The sequence below is a fragment of the Penicillium antarcticum genome (genome assembly GCF_028974205.1).
Source record: "Penicillium antarcticum strain IBT 31339 chromosome Unknown utg000004l_segment0_segment0, whole genome shotgun sequence".
Classification (NCBI taxonomy): Eukaryota; Fungi; Ascomycota; class Eurotiomycetes; order Eurotiales; family Aspergillaceae; genus Penicillium; species Penicillium antarcticum.
This window is the reverse complement of record NW_026695302.1, coordinates 55860-78176: the sequence shown is the minus strand read 5'-3', so window position 1 is coordinate 78176 and position 22317 is coordinate 55860. Positions and strand designations below refer to the sequence as shown.

The window sequence follows — 22317 nt, the reverse complement described above, 5'->3', positions numbered from 1 at the left end:
CGTAGGGCGTAGTTGGTTACATTGGACTAGGCATCTTTATTCTTTTAAATTGCATGTCTCAGTGGGTTGTAATATAAGCTTTAATTAACACAAACTAGACAGAGACTACTGTGTAAGGCTTTTAAAGTTTGATCTATAAGAAAGGGAACGCTGGCAATTGGTGACCCACTCGAATCCAATATCTTGTGGCTTCAAAATATGTATCTGCCTAACGGAGTCAAACCACATCACTTGCGTCGAAACCAGATCTTCTCCTCGCCCAACGCCGGCTCTAGATCCAGACCCATGGCGCTCGGAATCCCGGAAGCATCAATACTAAATTCTGCCTTGAAGTATTCACTATACATCCCAATAGACTTTGGCTGGAAGAAGGATGCCACAAAGAACTCCCCACTGGCATGATCAAAGGATAGTATGCCTGCTGTAACACGGTCCAGCAGGTTCGCACCCAGGTGCCCACTCTCAATGTCAACGGTGATATATCCAATCCCGGGATGCTCGTATCGCCCCGCATACTGGTGCAACGGCAGGGAATGGGCGATGGGCGGATCAGGCAGACATGGATAGAGCCGTTTCATTGCTTCGCTCATTGTCTCGGGCATGCGTGATTCTGTTACGTTGCTTGGTCCCATCGTCCGTGGAATCTTGCTCGCTGGTCCACCCGAGATCGAGTCGAGGAGGTGTAGGAATATCTCCACCTCTGCGTGTCGCCCGTTCTGCGTGTTGCTCATCATTGCGAAGCCGCAGCTCTTGTTTGGGAGGAAGCCGACCATGATTCCGAATCCGACCCAGCTGCCGCTGTGCCAGTAGAGTGGTTCGCCACGGTAGCTGTGTATGAACCAGCCTAGCGCGTAGAGTTGGTGTGGTGCTGGTGGTGCGACCAGGTCGCTCATGTCTGTTACTATGGTCCGTGGTTGAATGAGTGCTGCATGGCCTTCTGGTGAGATGGGTCCTTTTTGGTAGATCATTGTTCGGAGCCATTTCGTGTACTCGAGGACATTGCTGACCATTGCCCCGGCGCCTGTCACGGCTACGTCGTTCATATATGGCTCTGCGACGTATTTCTTTGAATCTACGTCCCAGGTGTACCCTCTTGCAAGTCTAGGACTGAGAGTTGGATCTTTGGAGACTTCTTGGACGGAGAAGTATGTGTCGTTCATCCCCAAGGGCTCCAAGATACGTGCTTTGATGATATCGCCGAAAGGTCGGCCTTCAATTTGTTCCAGGGCATGCGATACGGTCATGTACATGTGGTTATTATAGGAAAATGTGCTGCGGGGTGAATATTTCATAGGAAGGTGTCTCAATCTCCGGACTGCCTCACGCAGAGGTCGATCGGGATGTGCCAGGACAAGGCAGGCATCGAAAGTTGATAGTCCTGACCGGTGGGAGAGGGCATCTTCAATCGTTGTATGATTTGTGCTGTAGTCTGTCTCTAACACAAAGTCATCCGGGATGATAGATGCAAGGGGTGTGTCCCAGCGAAGTGGAGACTCATTGTTCTTGCTATCATCGATGGCGAGAGAGACGGCCGCAGAGGCGAAAGCTTTGGTGGTGCTACATGTCGAGAACAGAGTACCAGTGGTCATTTTCCGATCGGGGAATTCCGCGATTCCATATGCCTGATAATAGATGAGCATGAAGAAGTCAATTGGGTGGTGTAACTGATTACCTTTGACCAGGTGCTGGAGCCATGAACTATGGCCATGGTCAGTCCGGGGACTTTCCATTTGTCCATTTGCTGATGCACCAAGACATCGAGCTCTGGCGTCAATGGTGAAGTGGCCTTTCTCATGACCATTTTGAAGCTGAAGCTGAAGCTGGTGAAGGGAGAGAGTTGCGGGGAAGTGATAAGCCCAACTTCTTCTACTGCGGAACCCCGACGGACCACCGTCTTACCATTTCACGCATAACATCCAGCTATTGCTTGGATATTGATACTAAGGTCCTAAGTCCTCTTACATCGAAGACTATTCTTCCCTCAGACTCTACGCTAACGAATCTCTGCAGGGCCTCTCGCCATGTAGAGCCTCCACCGAGGCCCAGAATATGGTCATTGCCATGGGAATCGTTTTTATATTGCTTGCCGGACTATCATTGCGGATAGACAAGATCGGCTGGCGAATGATTTTATGCAGTGACTGATTCCCTTACCTCTTTTTTTTTCCTCTTCTTTGTTCCCGTTCTCTGTTCCCTTCTATTTTCAATGGATGATAATTGAATATCTTCTTCTAGCAATTATTCCTCTCGTGCAAATTATTTTCTCAATGGTCGGTCTCCCGGTCACCCAATACGTCTATATGCGCTCCTTTCGCATCTGGCTCTGAGATATTCGGCAAGTATAAAAACTACTCAGACTGGAGCCCGGGAGTTGCACTTCCTGTGACCTAATTTGCCTCAATCTGGGCAAATTCAGCTTGGCTATCACCAGCGTATATCGTTGAAACCACGCATAATGCCAGGAAATTCACGCCAGAGTCTATGGCTGTGTCTTATGTAGCTGCAACAATTATGGGAACTGTTATCTGCATGATCTCGGCATTTTGCGACCCCCGGATATGGATGTTCTGTCCCAGAAACTGCTTTGAGTGGTTTCGATTGGATTCTTGTCTATGCGTCACAACTTTCGCCTTTCGCTCGTAATGGAGGTCTTCCATTTAAACACCACCTAGGCCACGTCAGCGAAAGGACTAACACGCCCTTTATGCTGCCACTACTCTGCCGATGGGAGTCTTCAGATCCAGCTTCGTGGGCTCTCTGCTGTTGCGAGCAGTATCGTCTCCTCTTAACGTCATTGTCAGTCTGCTTGTGATGGCTCTACCAGATTGTCTGCGGCTCACTGCTGAAAGCCGCTTCGTCCCAGATCCTTTCTATTTAGGAGTTATAAGCAAACCAACACAAGCTTTTGCGTTGATGACACAAGTCCACATGATTATCATGGAAGCATTCCCCACATCATCTGCGTGGACGGCGGCCAATTTCAACTACAAATGGGTTGTTACTCTCGGCACAATCATGGTAGATGCTTCGCCTGTCATTGCTTTCACCTTTTTGAGGGCTATCTGCTAGAAAGGAAAGACACTCATGCTCTCCGTTTACCCAAAATTGGAATTCCCAAAATTTCTGACTCCCAACGAAAACCGACATGGCTCGAGAAACAAACCGAAGGCGAACAAATTTCATAGTTGGAAGGAGGACTGCGATTTGCTCCCGAATCTCCATCGGGAGTAAGTCAAAGGAGTCCAAGGTAAGTGTAGTATTACTTCCAGATTCACTTGCTTTCTTCTTTTTTCCCCTCTTTCTTTCCCCTTTCTTCTTTTTAAGAGAGTTTCTTGCTGCTTGGTTCCCTGAGACGGAGCGTCGCTCTGGAGCATTTCAGAGACGATAAACATATTGGCTTGTCAGCTGTTGACTGGCCAAACTCAAGCATCCATAGATTCATCCGGAAGATCCGCTCTTCCCGTTTCTGGAATGCCATCGAGGCAGATCTAGAAAGCAGATCTAAATTGACTTCATCTTCAAAATGCTTACTTTGGTCCAGCAGATCCCATGAACCACGAAAGCCGCGCGACACGTCAGCGAATTCTGCACGATTTAGGTACCCCAAGGACCGATCGGCGTATCGTCTTCACTAATACTGTCCATTTCATAAAACTCGACAAGCCAGTCATGCTCAGATATAAAGGCATCTGATAATTTGGGTCCCCTTGGCGTCAAATAAACTATAGTCAAGTCGGTTTTTGAGCCACTAGAGAGAAAGCATGGCAAGAATCAAAAAAAGGCTAAACATCGGGTATTCATAATACCATATTGTATAATCCTTCACTAGCTATAGAAAGACTGCATGCGGTCATGAGGTGATGACGAAGACATGCTTTGAACCCGCTTGAAGATGACTGGTGAATAATCAAAATTCGGCTATTTTGAAAAGGGTAAGGTTCTCTTATGAAACTGTGTGTTAATGAAGGTTGTTTTAAATGCGTGTTTTGTTGCCACTTAAGCTGACTCTGGGCCACCACTCATGATTTGTCATCGCTTCTTATGAGGCTCGTCAAAGAATGACAGGGCCAGCAGGCGTGAATCATGAGGGGGAAAGGGTTGTGGGATACTGCGATATCATTGCTCCTGATAATACCCAAAGGACCATGTTAGTGTAACTGTAGATGTGCCAGAAAGGCTGGGGCCCGGTCTAGAGTCAGATGTCTCGGTCAGATCTTGGAGGCAAGGGCGCGAATAGCTGAAATGAGTACAGTTTCGTGATGTCCGAGGGAGCTCCAGCCTCTCGGGATTTCAACATTGGATATTGTGACCGCAGATGTATCATGCGAGCTGATAGGGTGTTGGGCAGGCAAAGCTTGGGCTTCCAAGCTAAATACTGGTTAGAGAAGCTCCGCTGAAGAGCGCTGAGCACATCGGAAATACCCACACGGAGTGTGCTGTGGCTATGTTTGGCTTTAGCCTAGACACAAGCATTGCACTCCTTGTAGCGGGCTTCTTTGGACACGGACATTATCTATAATGCCTAGTCACCGATGTGGACCAGCGGGGCATCACTGGAGCAACAGTACGGCTGAAACGTCTTCAGGCATATGCATGAAAATACCAGAGAGGCGATGGAGACACCTTCATGACAGACATATTGCCAGCCATACCGCTCTTATAGGAGGAAATTTGGATTCCACGTGACACCGTCCAGGTTAGGAAGGTCGGACATCTTTGTTGGACTCCAGAACTTCTTTGTCAAGTCAATCACACCAGTTCAAAATTATCAATGACCTGTAAATTATTACTGACTATTTTGTCCATTGAACCAAGCGATCCCTTGATCCTGATCGCAAAGTCTATCGAAACTAGGAAATTGGATGTTGATCGGCATTTCAAAACCCAACCTCATCGGCCAATTCCACAGGACCGGACTTCCCGTGTTCTATGCAAGGGATATCCCTTTTACATGAAACAAGCCTCCGAACAAATACTGCAGAGACTGTACTGAGAGAGGAAGGTGGCTGGGGGAATGTTTGTGGCTGGGGAGCGGTGACGCGAAGAGACTTTCAATAGTGCGATCGGACTCTCGACGTATCCAGCGACTATTCGGACTAGATCCAAAGAGCCCCCGATTCGGATCTGAGTGTCGATCAGCGCCACCCATGGCCTCTGCCTTGTTTGTTTATTTACCGCAATCTATATTTCTTCGGTGTGACGCCGGTGGCCACAATTGCTGCAAGTAAGACCGTCATGGGTAGTGCCATGATTTTGAAGCGACAAAGTGAATCCTGCAGCCTACAGCTCACAGCCTGCACCATGCACCATGCACCATGCACCATTTGGAATTGGATAATCAGATCGCCTTGTTCCAGGGGAACCCTTGAAAGGCAAATCCCGGGCTCCAATTGAGCCTGATGGGCCCCTGAGTGGCTTGGCCCATTGGATCAGCGAATGAGATCGACATATGGAGATGGGGTGCAAGGTCGATCAATCCCAATTCGAGAGATCAGAGCCAGCTTGTTGATAGCGATGACTTCATGCGATACAAGAATCAGGCCACGGTCCAATCTGCCCACGTTGGTGCGGTAGCGATGCGCCAACTGCTGCCCTGCGAGGCAATCCACACGGCCGATCCTGCATAGTCATTGGGCTCCAATGCGAGCTTCGACCACCGACACTCAATTTCCAGTCCGGGGCAAGTGGCTGTGGCCCGGCTACATGCAGAGTTTGATTCTCAGCTAGAATTTACAGGTCCCATTTATAAAACACTATGTCCTTGCACTCCAGTTCATTTCTGATCCTCCACATTCTTCTTCACTCCTCAACCTTTCATATCCTCTACCTCTAGTCAATCGAGACCTTCTCTCTCCAAACATCACAATGAAGTCCTTCTCTCCCCTTGCCCTGGCCCTGCTGGCCGCCGCCGGCTTCGCTGTCGCCGACCCTTCTGCCTCTGATTGCGCTGTGAGTACTGTCTTTTGGTTACCATAGAGAGAAATGCTGATCGCTTTGTTTATAGCAAATGTGCGTCTCCAACATGAACAACAAGGCCTCTGAGCTTGGCTGCAAAGCTGACGACATGTCCTGCCTTTGCAAGACCGACGACTACAAGTTCGGTATCCGTGACTGCACCAAGCAGGCCTGCCCCAGCGATGACGCTGAGAAGGTTCTCTCCATGGCTGTCGCCAAGTGCCCTGGCGGTGTTGCTGGCTCTGATGCTAGCTCTACTCGGTCCAGCTCCGACTCTGACTCCAGCTCTACTGCCTCTGGCGCCGGTGCTGGCTCTGACTCCACTGGCTCCATGACTGGTACCATGACTAGCTCTATGACCGGTGCTACTGGCGCCGCTGGCTCCATGACCACCGGCTCCATGACCGGTTCCGACATGACTGGTTCTATGACTGGCTCCATGACCGGCTCTGGCGCCTCTGGCTTGACCACCATGACTAGCACCGGCACTGTCTCTGGCTCCATGACCACAATGACTTCCACTGGCACTGTCTCCGGTACTGGTGCCTCTTCCACCGAGACTGGCTCTGGCTCTGGCTCCGATTCCAACTCCGACTCCAACGGCTCCGGCTCTGACTCCTCTGACTCCAGCAGCGGGTCTGACTCTGCCTCCGGCTCTGCTGCTCCTTCCACCAGCACCGGTGCTGCTGCCCCCATGGCCACTGTCGGCAGTGGTGCCATGGGCGCTCTCGGTCTGGTCGCTCTCCTCGCCCTCTAAATTGACAATGTCAATTTGATAATGTCAATTTACATGGAACAGAGTTTTTCTGGTAATCTGTGGGTAATGAATCATGTGTCGCCGTTTGGCTTGTATAGGTACAGGATATGAACCGGGGTCATGATTGGTACAATGTTTCTTATTCTCCTGCTCTTTGGAGCTATTAATCTAATGACCAAATTAATGAATGGAATATGGCATTCTACATGTATACCCCTGTCCATCGTAAGGCTGCGCTATAGATGTAGATCTAGGCACATGACCATGACGTCGGAGCATGTGGATTTCCATGTGATCGCGACCTCGGTGTATATGCTTGTCTTCTCTATGTATGTACTGGTACATTTTTCTATAGCTTCAAAGTAATACTTAAATGTCCACCTGACATCGAATTACACCCACTCCCAAGACGGACATCCGGCATCCTTTATTCCGCGGGGAAACGTGGAGTAGTCGAACTGTGTTTCCCGTTCACCCGAACGCGGCGGTCTCCGACGTAATAAGAGCAGACAGAAGTAGAGAATCTTTTAACTTATATCTTGCAAAATAACCTAGCATATACAGGTAATTCAAGACCAATAGTTGACTCTTTAACTCGCATATCAACGGGAAGCCGGTTTCTCCGCTGCCGAGCCGAGGCACATTACTTTGTCCGGGGAAGCGCTATTCGGCTTCGGTCGTCATTTCTGTCGGATCTTCCATTTCTGGGTCTTCGGTGGATTTGCTGCTCTACCTATTCTCTCTTTTCTCCTTTCTTACTCGAGCCTTCTCTATTTCCACCCTTCTTCTCTTCGCCCCGAACACACAATGTCGACTTCCACTTCTCCCCCGCAACAGCTCAAAGATGAGGTCAAGGTCGCTGAGACCAAGGCCGTGAACCAAACCATTGCGCAGCTACGCTCGCTTGCAGCTGGTGCAGCTGGTGGTCTCTGTGCTGTGGTTGTCGGACATCCCTTTGATCTGGTCAAGGTGCGCTTGCAGACTGCGGAGAAGGGTGTCTACTCGGGTGCTATGGATGTGGTGAAGCGCACAATTGCCCGTGAGGGTCTGTCCAGGGTATGAACTCGATAATTAAAGGGGATTGGAATGTGCGATTAACTGACAGTGCTTTGTAGGGTCTGTATGCCGGTGTCTCTGCGCCCCTCGTCGGTGTCACTCCTATGTGTAAGTGTGCTGGTCTCATATATGCAATTGGTTGAATTCAAGCTAATATACCCTGTCGCATAGTCGCTGTCAGCTTTTGGGTATGTTTTATTAGACCCTGAAGAGCCCGCAATCGCCCGGTCGGAAGCACTACTAACACTGCACCAGGGTTACGATGTGGGCAAGACCCTTGTGAACAAGTTCTCCGTCGTCCCCATCAAGCACGACACTCCCCAGTACTCTATTGCACAGATCTCCGCAGCAGGTTTCTTCTCGGCCATTCCCATGACCCTGATCACCGCGCCCTTTGAGCGTGTCAAGGTCCTTCTCCAGATTCAGGGCCAGAACCCTCCTCCCCCCGGCCAAAAGCCCAAGTACTCCGGCGGTACCGACGTCGTGCGCCAGCTGTACAAGGAGGGTGGTATCCGCAGTGTGTTCCGTGGCAGCGCCATGACGCTGGCTCGTGATGGCCCCGGTTCTGCTGCGTACTTTGCCGCTTACGAGTACATCAAGCGCTCGTTGACCCCCAAGGATGAGAATGGAAACGTTACCGGCGAGCTGTCTCTGTCCGCTGTTCTGTGCGCTGGTGGTGCTGCCGGTATTGCCATGTGGATTCCCGTCTTCCCCGTCGACACCATCAAGTCTCGTCTGCAGAGCGCACCCGGAAAGCCCACTATCGGTGGTACCATCCGGTCAGTCTACGCCAGTGGTGGTTTCAAGGCCTTCTTCCCTGGCTTCGGACCGGCTCTGGCTCGTGCGGTGCCTGCCAACGCTGCCACCTTCCTTGGTGTTGAGCTGGCTCACAAATTCATGAAAAATCTGTTTGACTAGAGGTCAAATAGTGTTTGTAGATACTTTGGTCTTTTGCAGCGTTTTGTGTCCCATCCACGGATGGTGATTTGATCTGGATTGGTTCGCATCTGTATGTTTTAGACGCCCATATTCTATAGAGTCCAATAACTGGGGCGTCACCTATAACATCAAATTGCAATCTAGGTGTATTCAAAGGGCCAGCAAATCATAGGCTATGGAGAATACCCACTTCCACTTTGCCTGAATCATTGAGGCTCAACACCAGGTTTTCCCACTCGGACCCTTCGTATAAAGCTGGGCTTAACAAGCGAGTTCCAGGATTGGCCCCAAGTAACCAAAACTGATCCTTAGCGCTAACGTTGGGGGCCAATCCGGCACAGTCGGGGCCGCTAAAGCCCGATCTAGGGGGTTCTATATTTATACAGCCTCGTCAGTTCTCATTTCTCTGCCATTTGGCCGTGAGTTGCTGTGAAAGAAGAGAAATTATCTACAGTGCTACATCTCGAGTCAAGTATTCTTTCAAGTCGAGTCAGTGCTACCCAGAGTGATGTCAATAGGGTACAAGCCCGATACTTCTTTTTGTATGTGGAACCCGGCAAAGTCTAAGTACCGTCAGAGTACCGTAAGCTCCGGCGCTAGTGGTGTGCTGCCTGCTCTGCCTGCTCTGCTTTGTATTCATAAAGCGCCCGTTCCCCCCGTCTGACTTCCTTTCATCATTATTTTATCTAATTTGCAACATGTCGGCCATCAGCAGTCATATTATGCGCCGGGGCACTGACCTTGCTGCCGCTCACTTGCGGGGGCCTGCGGATAAGCCCAACACTGGGGAGCCCGAGGTTGGAGTGATGATTGTCATTGCCGTCACTGCCGTGGTGTTTGGTCTGATGTTCTGGGCTGTAAGTTGGTATCCATCTTTTGGATGTAATGTTACTGACAATCAATAGATTGAGTATACCTACGGCATGGTGATTGCGACTCTGGCCGCCGTCGAAGATACCAACCCCGATATCTATGTTCGCATTGCTTCCGAGCCCAACCCTATCAAACCCACCGATGAAGACGAACCCGAGATCGGCACTGCCACTCCCCTCAAGCCTATCACCAGCAAGCTGCGTACTACAGTGAAACACTTGCGCTCCCGCGCTGGCTTCTGGTCGCGCTTCCGCGGTGCTGGCATGTTCGTGGCTTACGCTGCTGCTCGTAGCTTCATTGCTGGTCTGATTCCTATCCCTGTTACTTCCTACATTGGCTCCTTCTTTGTTCAGTCCTTCCTGAGCGTTCTGTTCGCCACCTGGCAGATGGCTTGGGTCCACATTGTCATCTCTGAGCCCTCCCCCAAGAGCTTTTACCAGCGTATTCCCAGCTACAAGACTTGGATTAAGATTGCACCTGCCGCTGCTGTGCAGGATATTCTCACTGCCGCTGCTTTCTTCATCCCGCTGGCGATTGCTGAGTTTGCTGGCTGGCTTGACGTTTCCAACAACAATGAAGTGCCGTCCTTGGTGGCCTTGTTCCGTTTCATGGGCGTCCTTGTTGCCCCCGCTATTCTGGCATTCTTGATCTCGATCCCTGCTCGTGTCATCTTTGTTCGTGTGGCTGCTTCTATGCTCCCCGAGGAAGATGAGACTATTGTGCCTTTCGATCGTTCCTTTGGTGGTAAGGTCAACCCTGCTATCACCGGTGGCAGTGGCAAGATTGGTATCGTGGATGCTTGGACTACCTTTGACTGGGCTGCTCGTGTTCGCTTCGCCAAGGTCGTTGGTAAGACCTTTGCCATGGAGGTGGCGCTTGGTATCTTTGCCTCACTTGTGCTCGGTGGCCAGCTCATTTGGGCGATGAAGACTGCCAAGCCTGTCAAGGATAACTCTCCTGCATTCTAAATCGATTCGGGGTATACAATACGATGAGATGTATGAATCTCGACCTGATATGGAGGAAAGGCGAGACATGTCTGCTGGATAAATTTACTTTTACATGACTTTTGAATTATAATTTGCTTATGTATGGATATCCTAAATCGATATGTAACCCATCCCTGGAGTTACGTCGTTGTATCTCGGAGTCTTTTTCACCGCCCTTATCACCCCCCCCCCCCGCTTCGGTTTCACCGCCTTCATTTCTTTTTGCTTCCCCCTCATCTCTCGCCTCTCCCAACCTCGTCATTGGCTTTGAGATTGAACAGCTTCATTTTCCCTGTTCCTTTTTCGCGTGACATCCCTTATACTATGGCGACTTCTCCTGCAGGCCGCATGCTGGGCCGCCAGCTGCAGCAGATGCAGTCCGATAAGGACATTCCCGGGATCAGTTGCGGTCTGGTCGATAACAATGTCTTTGAGTGGGAGGTTATGCTCATGATTTCCGATGATGTTAAGTTATATGGAGGTATGTTCGTCTACGGCTCTGCTTAGCTGTCCAGCGTTGAGGTTTGCATGGGTTCAGCGGCAACCACACTGGCAACCGCATCACCCACTTGACCTTGGAAATGCAGACTGTGCTAACATGCTCTGCTTGCTCTAGGTGGTTTCTTCCGGGCTCGTCTTTCCTTCCCTACCGAATACCCCCACCGCCCACCCAAGATGAAGTTTGAGTCGCCCCTCTTCCATCCCAACAGTATGTGATCTCCCTTTCGGTGACGTGGATGTGTATATGCCGGTTTGATACTTGATATACTCACATGTGGCTGCTTTTGTATAGTTTATGAGAGTGGTGAAGTCTGCATCTCCATCCTGCACCCTCCTGAGGAGGACAAGTACGGTTACGAGTCGGCTGCCGAACGCTGGTCCCCAGTCCAAACCCCCGAAACCATTCTCCTCTCTGTGATTTCTATGCTGTCCAGTCCCAATGATGAAAGCCCCGCCAATGTGGAGGCTGCCCGCCTATGGCGTGAGGACCCTGCGGAGTTCAAGAAACGCGTTCGTCGATGCGTGCGTGACAGCTTGGAGGAGTAAATGTTGGAATGATTCACGGCAATTTAACATGGTGGCTTACGATTTATTTAACATGGGGTTGCTTGTTTTCTCTGGATCTTTCCTTTTGTCTGATCTATCGCGGTGTTGGTTTTGTGCATGATAGAGCGAACACTGGGTAACAGTGTTTTAGGGCTAACTGCAATCGCATCTATGGCCATGCTCTTGATCTGTTTGTTTGCGGTGCATTTCTTTGCGTTTCATGAAGGTGCTGGAGTTGGCTTGATTGGTTTACCTCGATTTCTGATCTACAGTATAAATATACTTGAACGTCTTGCTCACAATATATGCATGCAGTCTATAGACAAGTCTATTTTCTAGTTCGTACAGCAGCGGTAACCAATCTCTGCATAGCGGTGCTGGTGACGGTTCGATTTGGCTGGAGTAAGTATTTGACATTAATAGGTATCAAGAACGCTAATTCAACATGAAACTCAATGGGAGATGTTTAGGCACGGTTCTTGTACCCGGTGCGCATGGATGGGAGGAAGACTCCGGGGTGGCAGACAGTGAAGGCCAAACAGGCGAGAGCAATCATCCTGTAAGAGTGTCAGTTGGTGATCTTTCAAACATTCCATAAGTTACTCACATTCCATCCAGGACAAGGAACTCGTCCTCCTTCTGCATGAGGGGGTTTCCCCAGCCGCCAGCCATCTCGGGGATACTATATTCTTGTCAGCAAATGCGCATCTTCTAGTCCTACTACTGGACGCATACCGGTAGATACACCGAATCAATACGGTGAAGTAGGCAAAGACCTCGGCACCGATAACATATGGCATCCACTTGGGAGTAATAGCTGAAACACCAGTGTCCAAGTTCTTCTCGCCTGCAAGTCCATCGCCATGCTTGAACACTCTCCAGAAGAAGATGAGCGCAAAGACACCACACACGACCATTGTTCCCACCTGGAAGGCGATACCAGCGATGATAATATCGTCACCAGCCTTCAGCATGGCCATATCAGTGTTGCCAGCGGCTGCAGCGACACCACCTCCGGCGGCCTGCAAGATAAGAGATCCGATATCACAACCGATGAAGATCCAGGTGAAAAGCCGCGGCTTCAGAATCGAATGTTGTGGTCCCAGGTTAAGGATGATGTGCTTCAGCGTGAGGTAAACTCCAGCTGCGACAAAGGTGGGCGCGAGCACCAGACACACGATTTGGAGCTTGAAGGCGGGGGCAGACCACGGGTTGTCGTTCATAAGGACTCGGCCAATGTATCCTGCCATTTCCATGAAGGTGCCGATGAGGAGGGCTGTCAGGAATGTCCATGTCCGGTAATAGATACCCAGACCGGTTTGACATAATCCGAGGACACCAAAGAACACCGTGAAGAAGACATTGCCGCCGAAGTTGGGGTAATAGCCGTATGTTGTCGCTTCGACCGGACACAAAGGGCCTACTTCAGAGCAGGTTGCGTAACTCGCCATCGAGTGAGAGGCGCAAAGCGTAAGGGGAAGTTCAAAGGGTAGAGTGAAGTAAGGACAAACAAAACAGAGAATCGAGAGATGTGGGAAACGATTATAAATAAAGGGTCCAAGGCCCCCAAGCTCTGTAATCTACAAACTCCCATTTTCGGGGCCATGTCAACTTTTTGAACGGTCGCGTCCAGACAACGAACGGGCTTCAAGTGGAGAGTAAGCAGGATAAACTGAAGGCATCAAATAATGCGATTGGCCTTTCGCCATCGTTGTCGTTCTCGTTCGTTCTCGTTCTCGTATTCTTCGCTTACACGGCCCACGCGGCCCAGTCCGTCAATATCAGCGCTTTGATCCTTTGAATTTTTGCCCCGAGAATGTTTCTAGAAGGCAGTGCTCCTGAGATCTCATCTGGATATCGAGGAATTCTTCAGATCAGAGATTGTCGCCATTGAAATATGCCTGGAAGCAGTTAAACGGCTGTGCATAGAGTATAGACTGTATAGTAGAGTGACGTAAGGTCAAGATACGAGCTCTGTCTCGGACACGAGTTACCCAGACAAGACTCCAGAACTCCGAGTCTCCAAGATAGGAAAAAGGTGCAAAGTATGCAAGTCAACAGGGGAAAAGAGAAGTCAACGGTCTTTTTATAGTTAGTCACGTGCCGTCTCCGCTTGACTTCACATCTCGACTGACTCCAAGCCGACTGGTTAGGATCATAGGCTCCGAGGGTTCCGAGATGGCTCCTCGCCGAGCGCACACCAAGTCCCGCCAGGGTTGTGACCAGTGTAAGCGGCGTCGTGTAAAGGTGAGTGAGCCGTGACTAGGGGAGGCTCCACCGTATATCTCCATGAGACTAACGGTCGCAGTGTGATGAAAGAGGGCCTCCGTGCTCCAATTGTATCTCGAGGGAGCTAGCATGCACATATTTGAGAGCGCCGCCTCGGACCGAAGTACATACAAGCCATGCCCCAGCTGTGGTCAGTGTACCTAGTGTACCTAGTGTGGCCAGTGTCTCCAGTCCCCGGCCTCTGGGGATCCCAAGCCCAGCTGCCTCCACTCCTTCGAATATTTCCGGGGTACGAGATTTGGAGTTGATGCACAAGTTCTCCACTGAAACCTACGAGAGCCTGTGCACGTCCAATTCGGAACATTATGTGTGGCAAATCGCCATCCCTCGTCTGGCTCTTCAGTATGATTTCTTGATGAATGGACTGTTGGCCCTAGGAGCTCTCCATATTGCCACTAGCCTTGAACCACCAGCGTCTTTGGTGTATATTGATACCGCTCTCCAATATCACAATCTCACCTTTGCGCCATATCGGGCGGCAGTCGACAATATCACGCCACTGAACTGCGAGGCTGTGCTGGCGCAGTCCATCATTACTACTGTGATTGGTATTGCCTTGCCTCGGGTAAGTGCTGCTCGCGGGGAGAGTGCAAGTATAACCGAAAACATCGTCGTGGTGTTTGAACTCTTGCAAGGTGTGAAAAAGATTCATCGGATTGGTGAGTCCTGGATCAAACTGGAGCTGTTTGCTCGCCGACGAAATTATTGGGATGCGGGCTCGATTGGGCTTGACAGTGAGACACAAGCTGCTCTGGAGAGACTCGGTGCTTTGAACGACGAAACCCTCGCCAGCATCGATCCGGATCAGCATCAGATCAACAAGGACGCCATTATCTACCTGCGGCATTTCTCTACCAGAGTACTCACTTCAGTTGATGCGGCGAACGTTCTGGCTTGGCTGGCCATGGTCGACAAAGAGTTTGTGGATAATGTGCGACGCCGCCAGCCCCTGGCACTATTGATCCTCATGCATTGGGGAGTTCTACTTGGCGAGCTTGATGGTCAGCATTGGTGGGCCCGTGACTCGGGTCGAGTTTTAGTTGGCGAACTATTGGATGCACTGCGCCCTGCAGACCCTCAATGGGCGGAGGCTGTTGCTTGGCCCCAGAAGAAGATGGCGCTTTGAGGTTAGCCATCGACTGGACACCCACCTTTTTCTCTTGGAATTCTGGAATGCTCCCAGAATTTCGATCACAGCCAACGGAAGAAGCTCCGATAGCCCGGATCATATGAGACCAATTCAACCGCGATCACGGATTATAGCCGCATTGTTGGGACTGGCAATAAAATAAATTTGCCATAAGCTGGCCAACGCCAGATCCCAAGCCACACGCGCGTACGGGAATTCGAAATAGAACTTGCAGATGGCTCAGTGAGGCTCTTACTAGGATATGATCGCCTGGGCGACAACTACAGTGGGAGAGAAACATCTACCAGCCATTCCAGGTCGCAATTGAGTCTCAGGATTATTGACCGGTGATCCCAAAGGGACTCACTTGTATCACCCGCTGCCAAATTTGTACAATACTCTGAAAAAAGGCGTTAGTTTGCAGCTTTAACAAACACTATGCATTGAAAACATACTCAACCTGACCTATTTCATACATGTATACTATAGCCAGTCCTCAAACACCATGCGTACTTCAGATTCGAGCCTTCTCTTTCGATAGTCCAGAAACATCAAGAATCCGTATCTTGTTCAAACTATCGGCCTCGTGTTTGCATACCCGTATACTTAAAGGTCCACTGACCTGCTTCAGCCAGTAGGACCGGCCACAGTCGAACAGCCAATTGCGAGTCCCAACCTGGACCAGCTCTGCAAGGAAGCATTGAGGTGCACTGTGATCCTCCGTGAAGACCAGCTTTGGCATTTCTCGTCGGACAAGCGGCGTGCTGGCTTCTTGAGCTAGGTCGAAGAACTCGTCGAAGGTCACCGGATGGTAGAGCTGGGAGCCGATGTGGACAATCCCTGTTGTACGTGCTGCTGCGTGTAATAGACAGGCATTTGTCACCAGATCCACAGGTATCTCGTCAAGGATGTTTGCACCGGATTTGTAGCCTTCGGTGGCATGCCAGATCTGGGTGGCTCCGCGGTCGGCGTACCAGAATCTGGCAAATTTGGTAAGAGGCGTAGAATCTTCTGGTCCATATAACACGTATGGATGCTTCAATGCAGGGCCAAAGATCGTTGGCCGTAACAGCAGTATCGGGAGAGTTGGGAAGCGTTTCAGTAGCAGGCGTTCCATCATGTGCTTGGCCAAGGTGTAGCTGGATGAGAACTGAGCTGCGTATGCTGATTTTCCAAGTGCCATCATGGATGCCAATTCTTCCTCTGGATCGCCGTCTCCCAATGGGTATATCCGCTCTAGAACTGGACCATCTGGGAGATGGCTGTTGACATATGACGTAGAGAGCTGCACAAGAAGCTTCAATCGTCGGAACAACGACGCAATGCGTGCCATTTCCAGTGCAGGAAGACAGTTGTTTTCGAGTGCATCTTGAATGGGTCCCTCAAGTGTGATTTTGGCCGCCGTATGAATGACCAGCGTGACTTGGGCTTGGAGTTTCTGGAAAATGGCAGGCTGAATCCCGAAGTCGACATTCTTGACGTCCCCAATGACAAACTCGACTTTTTTGGTCGCTATAATAGCTTGTGCATGGTTAGGCATGGTTTGTCTCCATTTTTCAATCGCCTGTTGGGAGCTTCCTCGGACTAATACGAAGATCTTGCGAGTCGGAAGTTGCAAAGCCAACTTATACAAGAGACAGCCCCCTAAACACCCAGTGCTCCCTGTCAGAAAAACCGTGTGGTCTTCAAATATTTTTCCATACCCCCCTCGCACGACTTCATCGGCGTGTGCTATGCTCATGATTGAAGCTGATGATATTGAACAGTCTGTGGGGATTTCACACGTAAGATCTTGCTCGTGTTTCTGCGAAAAAAGATGGAGCACGACACAAAGGATCGGATACATTGTAATGAGCTTGGAAGTCCATGTCGGAGCATATATCAGTGATGCTAGAACATGAGTCAGACTTGATAGTCGAATGCGGGTAGCACAGTAGGGTCGATGTTACTCTTGCATCCGTGCGGGCTTGGATATCGGCATCTATTTGTGAAGCTGGCTGAGAAGTAGCCAGTGGCACTGAATCAGGAAATTAGCAATCTCTGGTACCATTGAGGTATTTCCTGTTTTCATGTTGAATTAAAACCGATATGGCATTGAGCCATGTGCAGCCGAGGTCCAGTGCAGTCGTGCAACTTAACAAAGGATCCTGTAGCACTTGATGGAGATCTGGATTGAGATAGATACAAGCTGCAACCATTGTACCTGAATATGTCCCAGCAGGGGAGCGTAAGACCCTATCCAGGACCGCCAGTAGCCGAGAAACGGGTCGTACAAGACACCATGGAACGATTGAAGAACGCCTACATGTGATGTAAAAAAGCCAGTTTGCGCGTTGTAATAAGATCGATGTCATTGACTGTGAAGACTATGTGCTGCTGAATGGTAAATCCACTGGGCAAACTGGGGTATCCAATCCTGTCTGTACAAGAGATATAGACCTCGGCCTGGTGACCGAGAGCGGAAATGCGCAGCGTATCTTGACTGCCCTTCGAATGAGTCGGTTGTTGGTGGAACCAAGATTGACTGTAACCAGTTACAAGCCCTTGCCTCCGCCACCACACCAACAGCGTGCATCTCCATCGCGCTCAACTTGGACCAGAATATCCATATTTCTTTCGCGGAGATAATCGACAGTCCTTTGACGCACATCTTCGAAATCTGCGCCCCGGGACGCAATGACGTGAATCACACCGAAGATGTTCTGTGGCTTTTTCTCGTGCTCGTGGTCATGGTCATGATCATGATCATGATCGTGAGCATGAGAATGGCTATGCGTATGGGAGTGGCCGTGATCATGGTCATGGTCATGGCCATGGTGGCTGTGACTATAATTGTGTTGATGTCCGCAATCGCCATGATCGGGGTGATCATGTGAATGGCTGTGCTCTGACGTTGTCCCGGTATCATCGAGCCAAAATTTGGGTACGGTATAACTGACCACGCCCCTCAAGGTGCTGACACCCGCTAAGGTTTCACGAACATTATATTCGGTATCGGCTGGTAGAGTGAGCAGCAAGGATTTGGCGGTGCTCGTGACCAGGGGAACCGCCGAGGCGAAGATTAGTATGGCAATAAAGCAAGATGCCAAAGGGTCGTAGCCCGACCAGCCAGAATAGTGCACAAGAATGGTCGATATCACAACAGCCACCGATCCAAGTGTATCTGCAAGAATATGCAAGAAGATGCCGTGCATGTTCTCATTGCCATGAGAGTGGCCATGCCCGTGATCGTGGCCATGATGATGACCATGCTCAAAGCTGAAGATGCCGACAAGATTGACGGCTAAACCAGCAATGCTGACAGCCAAAAGCTCCCCGATACGTTGCATTTCACTTCCTGATGACAGCCGTTCCACCGCCTCGTAAATGATCTCCACGCTGATGATCCTGGTACTTGTTAGATTTGACTTTTGAATGGCACCCAATAGTACTCACATGAGGAAAATGCCATTGGCAAATCCAGACAACGTGTCAACTTTCCCATAGCCGTAAGGGAATCGAGCGTTCGGAGGCCATTTGCTCATGACAGCAGCGCATAAACCAACCACAAGCGCGAGACAATCGAAGAACATGTGAATACTGTCACTAAGCAAGCCCAATGATCCAGTCAGGAAACCATAAGATAGCTGAACGAGCATAAAAGTAAAGTTTAAACTGCAACAATGTTAGTAAAGTTTCGATTGTGGAAGTTGGAACTCCGGAGGTTTGACTCACCACATGAAGTAGAAGATACTACGAGAGTCCTTCTCTTTCAGAATGCTATGTAGCAAAGGGTAGGGCTCGCTCTTATGGAGGAGCCACTTCGACACGCGCGACGCTTCGACGATGGCGTGCGAATGACTGTGACTGTGGCTTGTGTGATTGTGTGCGTGGGAATCGGAATGCAAATGACTATCATCCATTCGGGAAGCCAAGAACGAGGCCATGGATAAGATTCCACGCGCAGCATATAATATAATAAAATTATCCTGCATGTGAGGGGAGCAAAGAAGGGCTGCAGCTCCAGTGCTGATAACGAGCCCGGTTTTGTTGGAAGATCGAAGACCTTTGGGCAGAGACGCCATGAGAGAAACCGCAAACAGCCCTGTAGGGACGAGGAGATATGACGTATCTGACACGCCGAAGCCGATTCCTCGAGTGAAAACTAGAGTGAGCAGCGCAAGAGAGAATCCGGATATGACAGCCAATGGTGCGTCAGTTGTAACTACGATAGAAGACTGGCTTATGTCGGAAGTTTTTCCGTGCAATGCAACGAGACCTGGCTCAGGGATAGGGCCATCCTGACGCAAATAAGGGAACGGGGGAGCCAAAATGAAGATAGATGCCAAGAGAGCGACATATCCAAAGAAAGGAGACGAGTCCCAGGGATAGTTCAGCCCCAAAAAACTTGACACAGTAACCAGTGAAAGAAGAGCAAGGGACATCTTCTTTTTACTGTATCGTTCCTGGGCGCGGGGGTTGCTATTGATGACAGTCGGTACCCCTGATGCACTCACAAGGAGTAGCGCAAAGGCAACCAAAAAGCCACCGATTTTCAGCGCTGCGAATATCGGCAGTGCTACCGAGAAAATCTGTGAAAGAGAAGCTTGAGCGGTCTTCGCATTCACAGCCGGGAATTTGATTGACGATGCCCCTAATGGTCCTGTCTTCTGGAGGTTGATTCGGAGCAGCTGACCACAGCCGAACAACACAAGCGTGAATGCAGTCAAGATGCATGTTTTCTGTCCGACTTGCCCCACAGACACAATGGGAATTGCTGCTTTCGCGGTATCTGTAGGAACCGACCCAGGTGCTTGCGCAATCTTCCTGTTATACCAAGATAGCACAATCCAGGGCAAAACAATAAGAGCGCCATTCAAGATCTCATGACTATAATGAGAGTCAGTTATTATTTCTAAGCAACATCCAGCTCACGTACATTTGATCGGGGCTGGAATCTGCCTTGATAGTTGTATCCACGGGCATAAATCCATGGGCGCTTTTTGAATCGGGATTTTGCAGCGCGCAATTATGAACCGAAGATACACTATGGGTATGACCATGATGGCCATGATGGCCATGATGATCGTGATCGTGGTGATGGCCATGGTCGTCGTTTGCATGGTCGTGATCATGGTGATCGTGTTGGGCGCTCGAATGCGAGCGTTTATGGCTGTTCGAAGATTGATGCGCATGTCCGTATGAATAGCTTGAATTCACCCCATTGACGTCAGGTTGGGGGAGGCTGTTGACCGACTGTGGGATGGGAGGCGGAGGTTGCGCCCAGCGATTGGATCGTGAGTGACCGCGATGAGTATGGCCATGGTTGTGTCCATTGTCAGGCGGAGTGAGCTCCACACCCAGGGACGGTCCCCCCGTTAACATGTCGAAGGTTGGCAATGCGCGCTGAATGGGAAGTCGGAGCAAGATAGGAGATGGGGCACTATGCCAAGATATCGGGGAGGAGTGCGGATCCTCGCAGATCAAGTCAGACTCAGCATCGCCTGGACAGGAGCGTACAGGTATAAGAATATGGCGTCAAGCGCCCTAAGAAACAAGTTACTGAAGAGACAACAAGTCGTCAATGGGAACCTTGAAGGCCAACTGCGCTGCACGTGATTCTTATCTTATCGAGCGTGTTGTCCTTCGCGATTCATCACTTGGCTTTGCTCATGCCACTCCTGATATCAGGAGGGATCCCCTTAAAGCGTCATTATCACCATGATCGAGTCACTAATTAGCATAGCCTTCTGTCTCTCCAGCGTGCTCACGGTGTTGATCCTTCTACTTCCTTCGCAATATGAACCACAGCAACCAGCGTCTTCAGGCGCCAATAGGACCACAAAACCGACTGTTCAAATACTCGTTCTTGGGGATATCGGTCGCAGTCCACGTATGCAATACCATGCATTAAGCATCGCGAAACACGGCGGGGAGGTGGTGATCATTGGATATAAAGGTTGGATCCAACGCTTTGCAACATCAATGGATATCACTCTTCGGGATAATCTTGCTGACTGCCAAAACTCTTAAGAATCTGATCCCCATCCTGATATTACCTCCAACCCCAATATTACCATTGTACCACTTCGCCCACACCCAGCCATGCTACAAACTAGTAACAAATTTCTGTTCACAATCTACGGGCCATTGAAAGTACTTTTCCAAGTGTTTTGTCTATGGCAATGTCTTGCATACACTACAAAACCGGCTAAGTGGCTTTTAGTTCAGGTATGTTTTCCGGGTACTACGTGGGTGATATGGCGACTAATCAGCTGATCTATAGAACCCACCATCCATTCCTACACTCGCAATCGCTTCCATCACCTGCTTCCTGCGCCAAACAAAGCTTGTCATTGACTGGCACAATTTCGGATACTCCATACTCGCTCTAAAACTTGGCCAAAACCACCCATTGGTGAAACTATCGACCTGGTATGAGAAAGTCTTCTGCAAATCTGCCTCGGCCCATCTATGTGTGACAGATGCTATGAAGTATTTCCTCAAGAAGGAATTTGAGTTACAACACCCCATTTTGCCTTTACATGACCGCCCTGCAAGCCACTTCAGTCCCATACTTGACTCAAGTGTACGGACCGAGTTCCTTGCAAATTTACCGGAAACCAGGGAAGTTCGCTCCTTTCTAAATGCAGGAACTCTCCGTGTTCTTGTCAGTTCTACTTCCTGGACTGCGGATGAAGATTTCTCCGTCCTCATAGATGCTCTTCTCAGGTACTCTGAACTGGCCACTACGACTCAACCTCATCTCCCTGAGGTCTTGGCCATTATTACAGGCAAGGGTCCACAGAAAGATATGTATTTGGAACAAATTGCCTTATTAGAGAAATCTGGCAAACTTCAAAAGGTCACTATTCGAACTGCATGGCTGAGCGTGCCGGACTATGCAAAGTTGCTGGCGTCTGCGTCTTTGGGTGTCAGTTTACATACCAGCAGCAGTGGAGTGGATCTCCCAATGAAGGTCGTAGATATGTTTGGCGCTGGTCTTCCGGTCGTCGGGTGGGACCGTTTCAAGGCGTGGCCTGAATTGGTGACGGAGGGTGTCAATGGACTTGGCTTTGGTAGCTCTGAAGAGTTGGCCGAGCATTTGATCGAATTGTTCGGAAACAGCAGCAGGCTGGAGACTCTTCGTCAAGGCGCACAGAAAGAAAGTTCTCGATGTTGGGACGATGAATGGGATCCCATTGCGGCTCCTCTTCTTGGTTTAACGTAGGCCTCAATGATACAATCCGACCATATTGTTACCTGCACATGCAAAGAAAATAGAGCTTCTGTTTTGAGGGACA

General features: G+C 49.9%; 10 protein-coding genes across 10 annotated transcripts; 6 read left to right on the top strand and 4 right to left on the bottom strand.

Annotated features, from left to right (window-relative positions):
* Positions 1 to 227: 227 nt before the first annotated feature.
* Positions 228 to 1801, bottom strand: N7508_003981 (uncharacterized protein; the record flags this gene model as incomplete). Its single annotated transcript, XM_058462047.1, has 2 exons — positions 228 to 1622; positions 1673 to 1801. The coding sequence occupies 2 exons, from the start codon at positions 1799 to 1801 to the stop codon at positions 228 to 230; spliced, it is 1524 nt and encodes a 507-aa protein (XP_058320672.1).
* Positions 1802 to 5865: 4064 nt separating this feature from the next.
* Positions 5866 to 6712, top strand: N7508_003980 (CFEM domain-containing protein; the record flags this gene model as incomplete). Its single annotated transcript, XM_058462046.1, has 2 exons — positions 5866 to 5949; positions 6005 to 6712. The coding sequence occupies 2 exons, from the start codon at positions 5866 to 5868 to the stop codon at positions 6710 to 6712; spliced, it is 792 nt and encodes a 263-aa protein (XP_058320671.1).
* An 807-nt stretch (positions 6713 to 7519) lies between these two features.
* On the top strand, positions 7520 to 8686 carry N7508_003979 (carnitine:acyl carnitine antiporter; the record flags this gene model as incomplete). Its single annotated transcript, XM_058462045.1, has 4 exons — positions 7520 to 7768; positions 7828 to 7876; positions 7940 to 7956; positions 8024 to 8686. 4 exons carry the CDS (start codon positions 7520 to 7522, stop codon positions 8684 to 8686), a joined length of 978 nt encoding a protein of 325 aa, XP_058320670.1.
* A 719-nt stretch (positions 8687 to 9405) lies between these two features.
* Positions 9406 to 10548, top strand: N7508_003978 (uncharacterized protein; the record flags this gene model as incomplete). Its single annotated transcript, XM_058462044.1, has 2 exons — positions 9406 to 9564; positions 9613 to 10548. 2 exons carry the CDS (start codon positions 9406 to 9408, stop codon positions 10546 to 10548), a joined length of 1095 nt encoding a protein of 364 aa, XP_058320669.1.
* Positions 10549 to 10893: 345 nt separating this feature from the next.
* N7508_003977 (putative ubiquitin conjugating enzyme) lies at positions 10894 to 11616 on the top strand (the record flags this gene model as incomplete). The annotated part of the gene is made up of 3 exons (XM_058462043.1): positions 10894 to 11050; positions 11186 to 11278; positions 11363 to 11616. 3 exons carry the CDS (start codon positions 10894 to 10896, stop codon positions 11614 to 11616), a joined length of 504 nt encoding a protein of 167 aa, XP_058320668.1.
* Positions 11617 to 12082: 466 nt separating this feature from the next.
* On the bottom strand, positions 12083 to 13067 carry N7508_003976 (RTA1 domain-containing protein; the record flags this gene model as incomplete). The annotated part of the gene is made up of 3 exons (XM_058462042.1): positions 12083 to 12173; positions 12224 to 12298; positions 12352 to 13067. The coding sequence occupies 3 exons, from the start codon at positions 13065 to 13067 to the stop codon at positions 12083 to 12085; spliced, it is 882 nt and encodes a 293-aa protein (XP_058320667.1).
* Positions 13068 to 13794: 727 nt separating this feature from the next.
* N7508_003975 (Zn(II)2Cys6 transcription factor domain-containing protein) lies at positions 13795 to 15031 on the top strand (the record flags this gene model as incomplete). Its single annotated transcript, XM_058462041.1, has 2 exons — positions 13795 to 13863; positions 13925 to 15031. 2 exons carry the CDS (start codon positions 13795 to 13797, stop codon positions 15029 to 15031), a joined length of 1176 nt encoding a protein of 391 aa, XP_058320666.1.
* Positions 15032 to 15548: 517 nt separating this feature from the next.
* N7508_003974 (uncharacterized protein) lies at positions 15549 to 16574 on the bottom strand (the record flags this gene model as incomplete). Its single annotated transcript, XM_058462040.1, has 1 exon — positions 15549 to 16574. One exon carries the CDS (start codon positions 16572 to 16574, stop codon positions 15549 to 15551), a length of 1026 nt encoding a protein of 341 aa, XP_058320665.1.
* Positions 16575 to 17568: 994 nt separating this feature from the next.
* On the bottom strand, positions 17569 to 20398 carry N7508_003973 (metal cation transporter MSC2; the record flags this gene model as incomplete). Its single annotated transcript, XM_058462039.1, has 4 exons — positions 17569 to 18421; positions 18470 to 18688; positions 18749 to 19903; positions 19953 to 20398. The coding sequence occupies 4 exons, from the start codon at positions 20396 to 20398 to the stop codon at positions 17569 to 17571; spliced, it is 2673 nt and encodes an 890-aa protein (XP_058320664.1).
* A 336-nt stretch (positions 20399 to 20734) lies between these two features.
* On the top strand, positions 20735 to 22244 carry N7508_003972 (chitobiosyldiphosphodolichol beta-1,4 mannosyltransferase; the record flags this gene model as incomplete). Its single annotated transcript, XM_058462038.1, has 3 exons — positions 20735 to 20906; positions 21048 to 21244; positions 21300 to 22244. 3 exons carry the CDS (start codon positions 20735 to 20737, stop codon positions 22242 to 22244), a joined length of 1314 nt encoding a protein of 437 aa, XP_058320663.1.
* Positions 22245 to 22317: the final 73 nt, after the last annotated feature.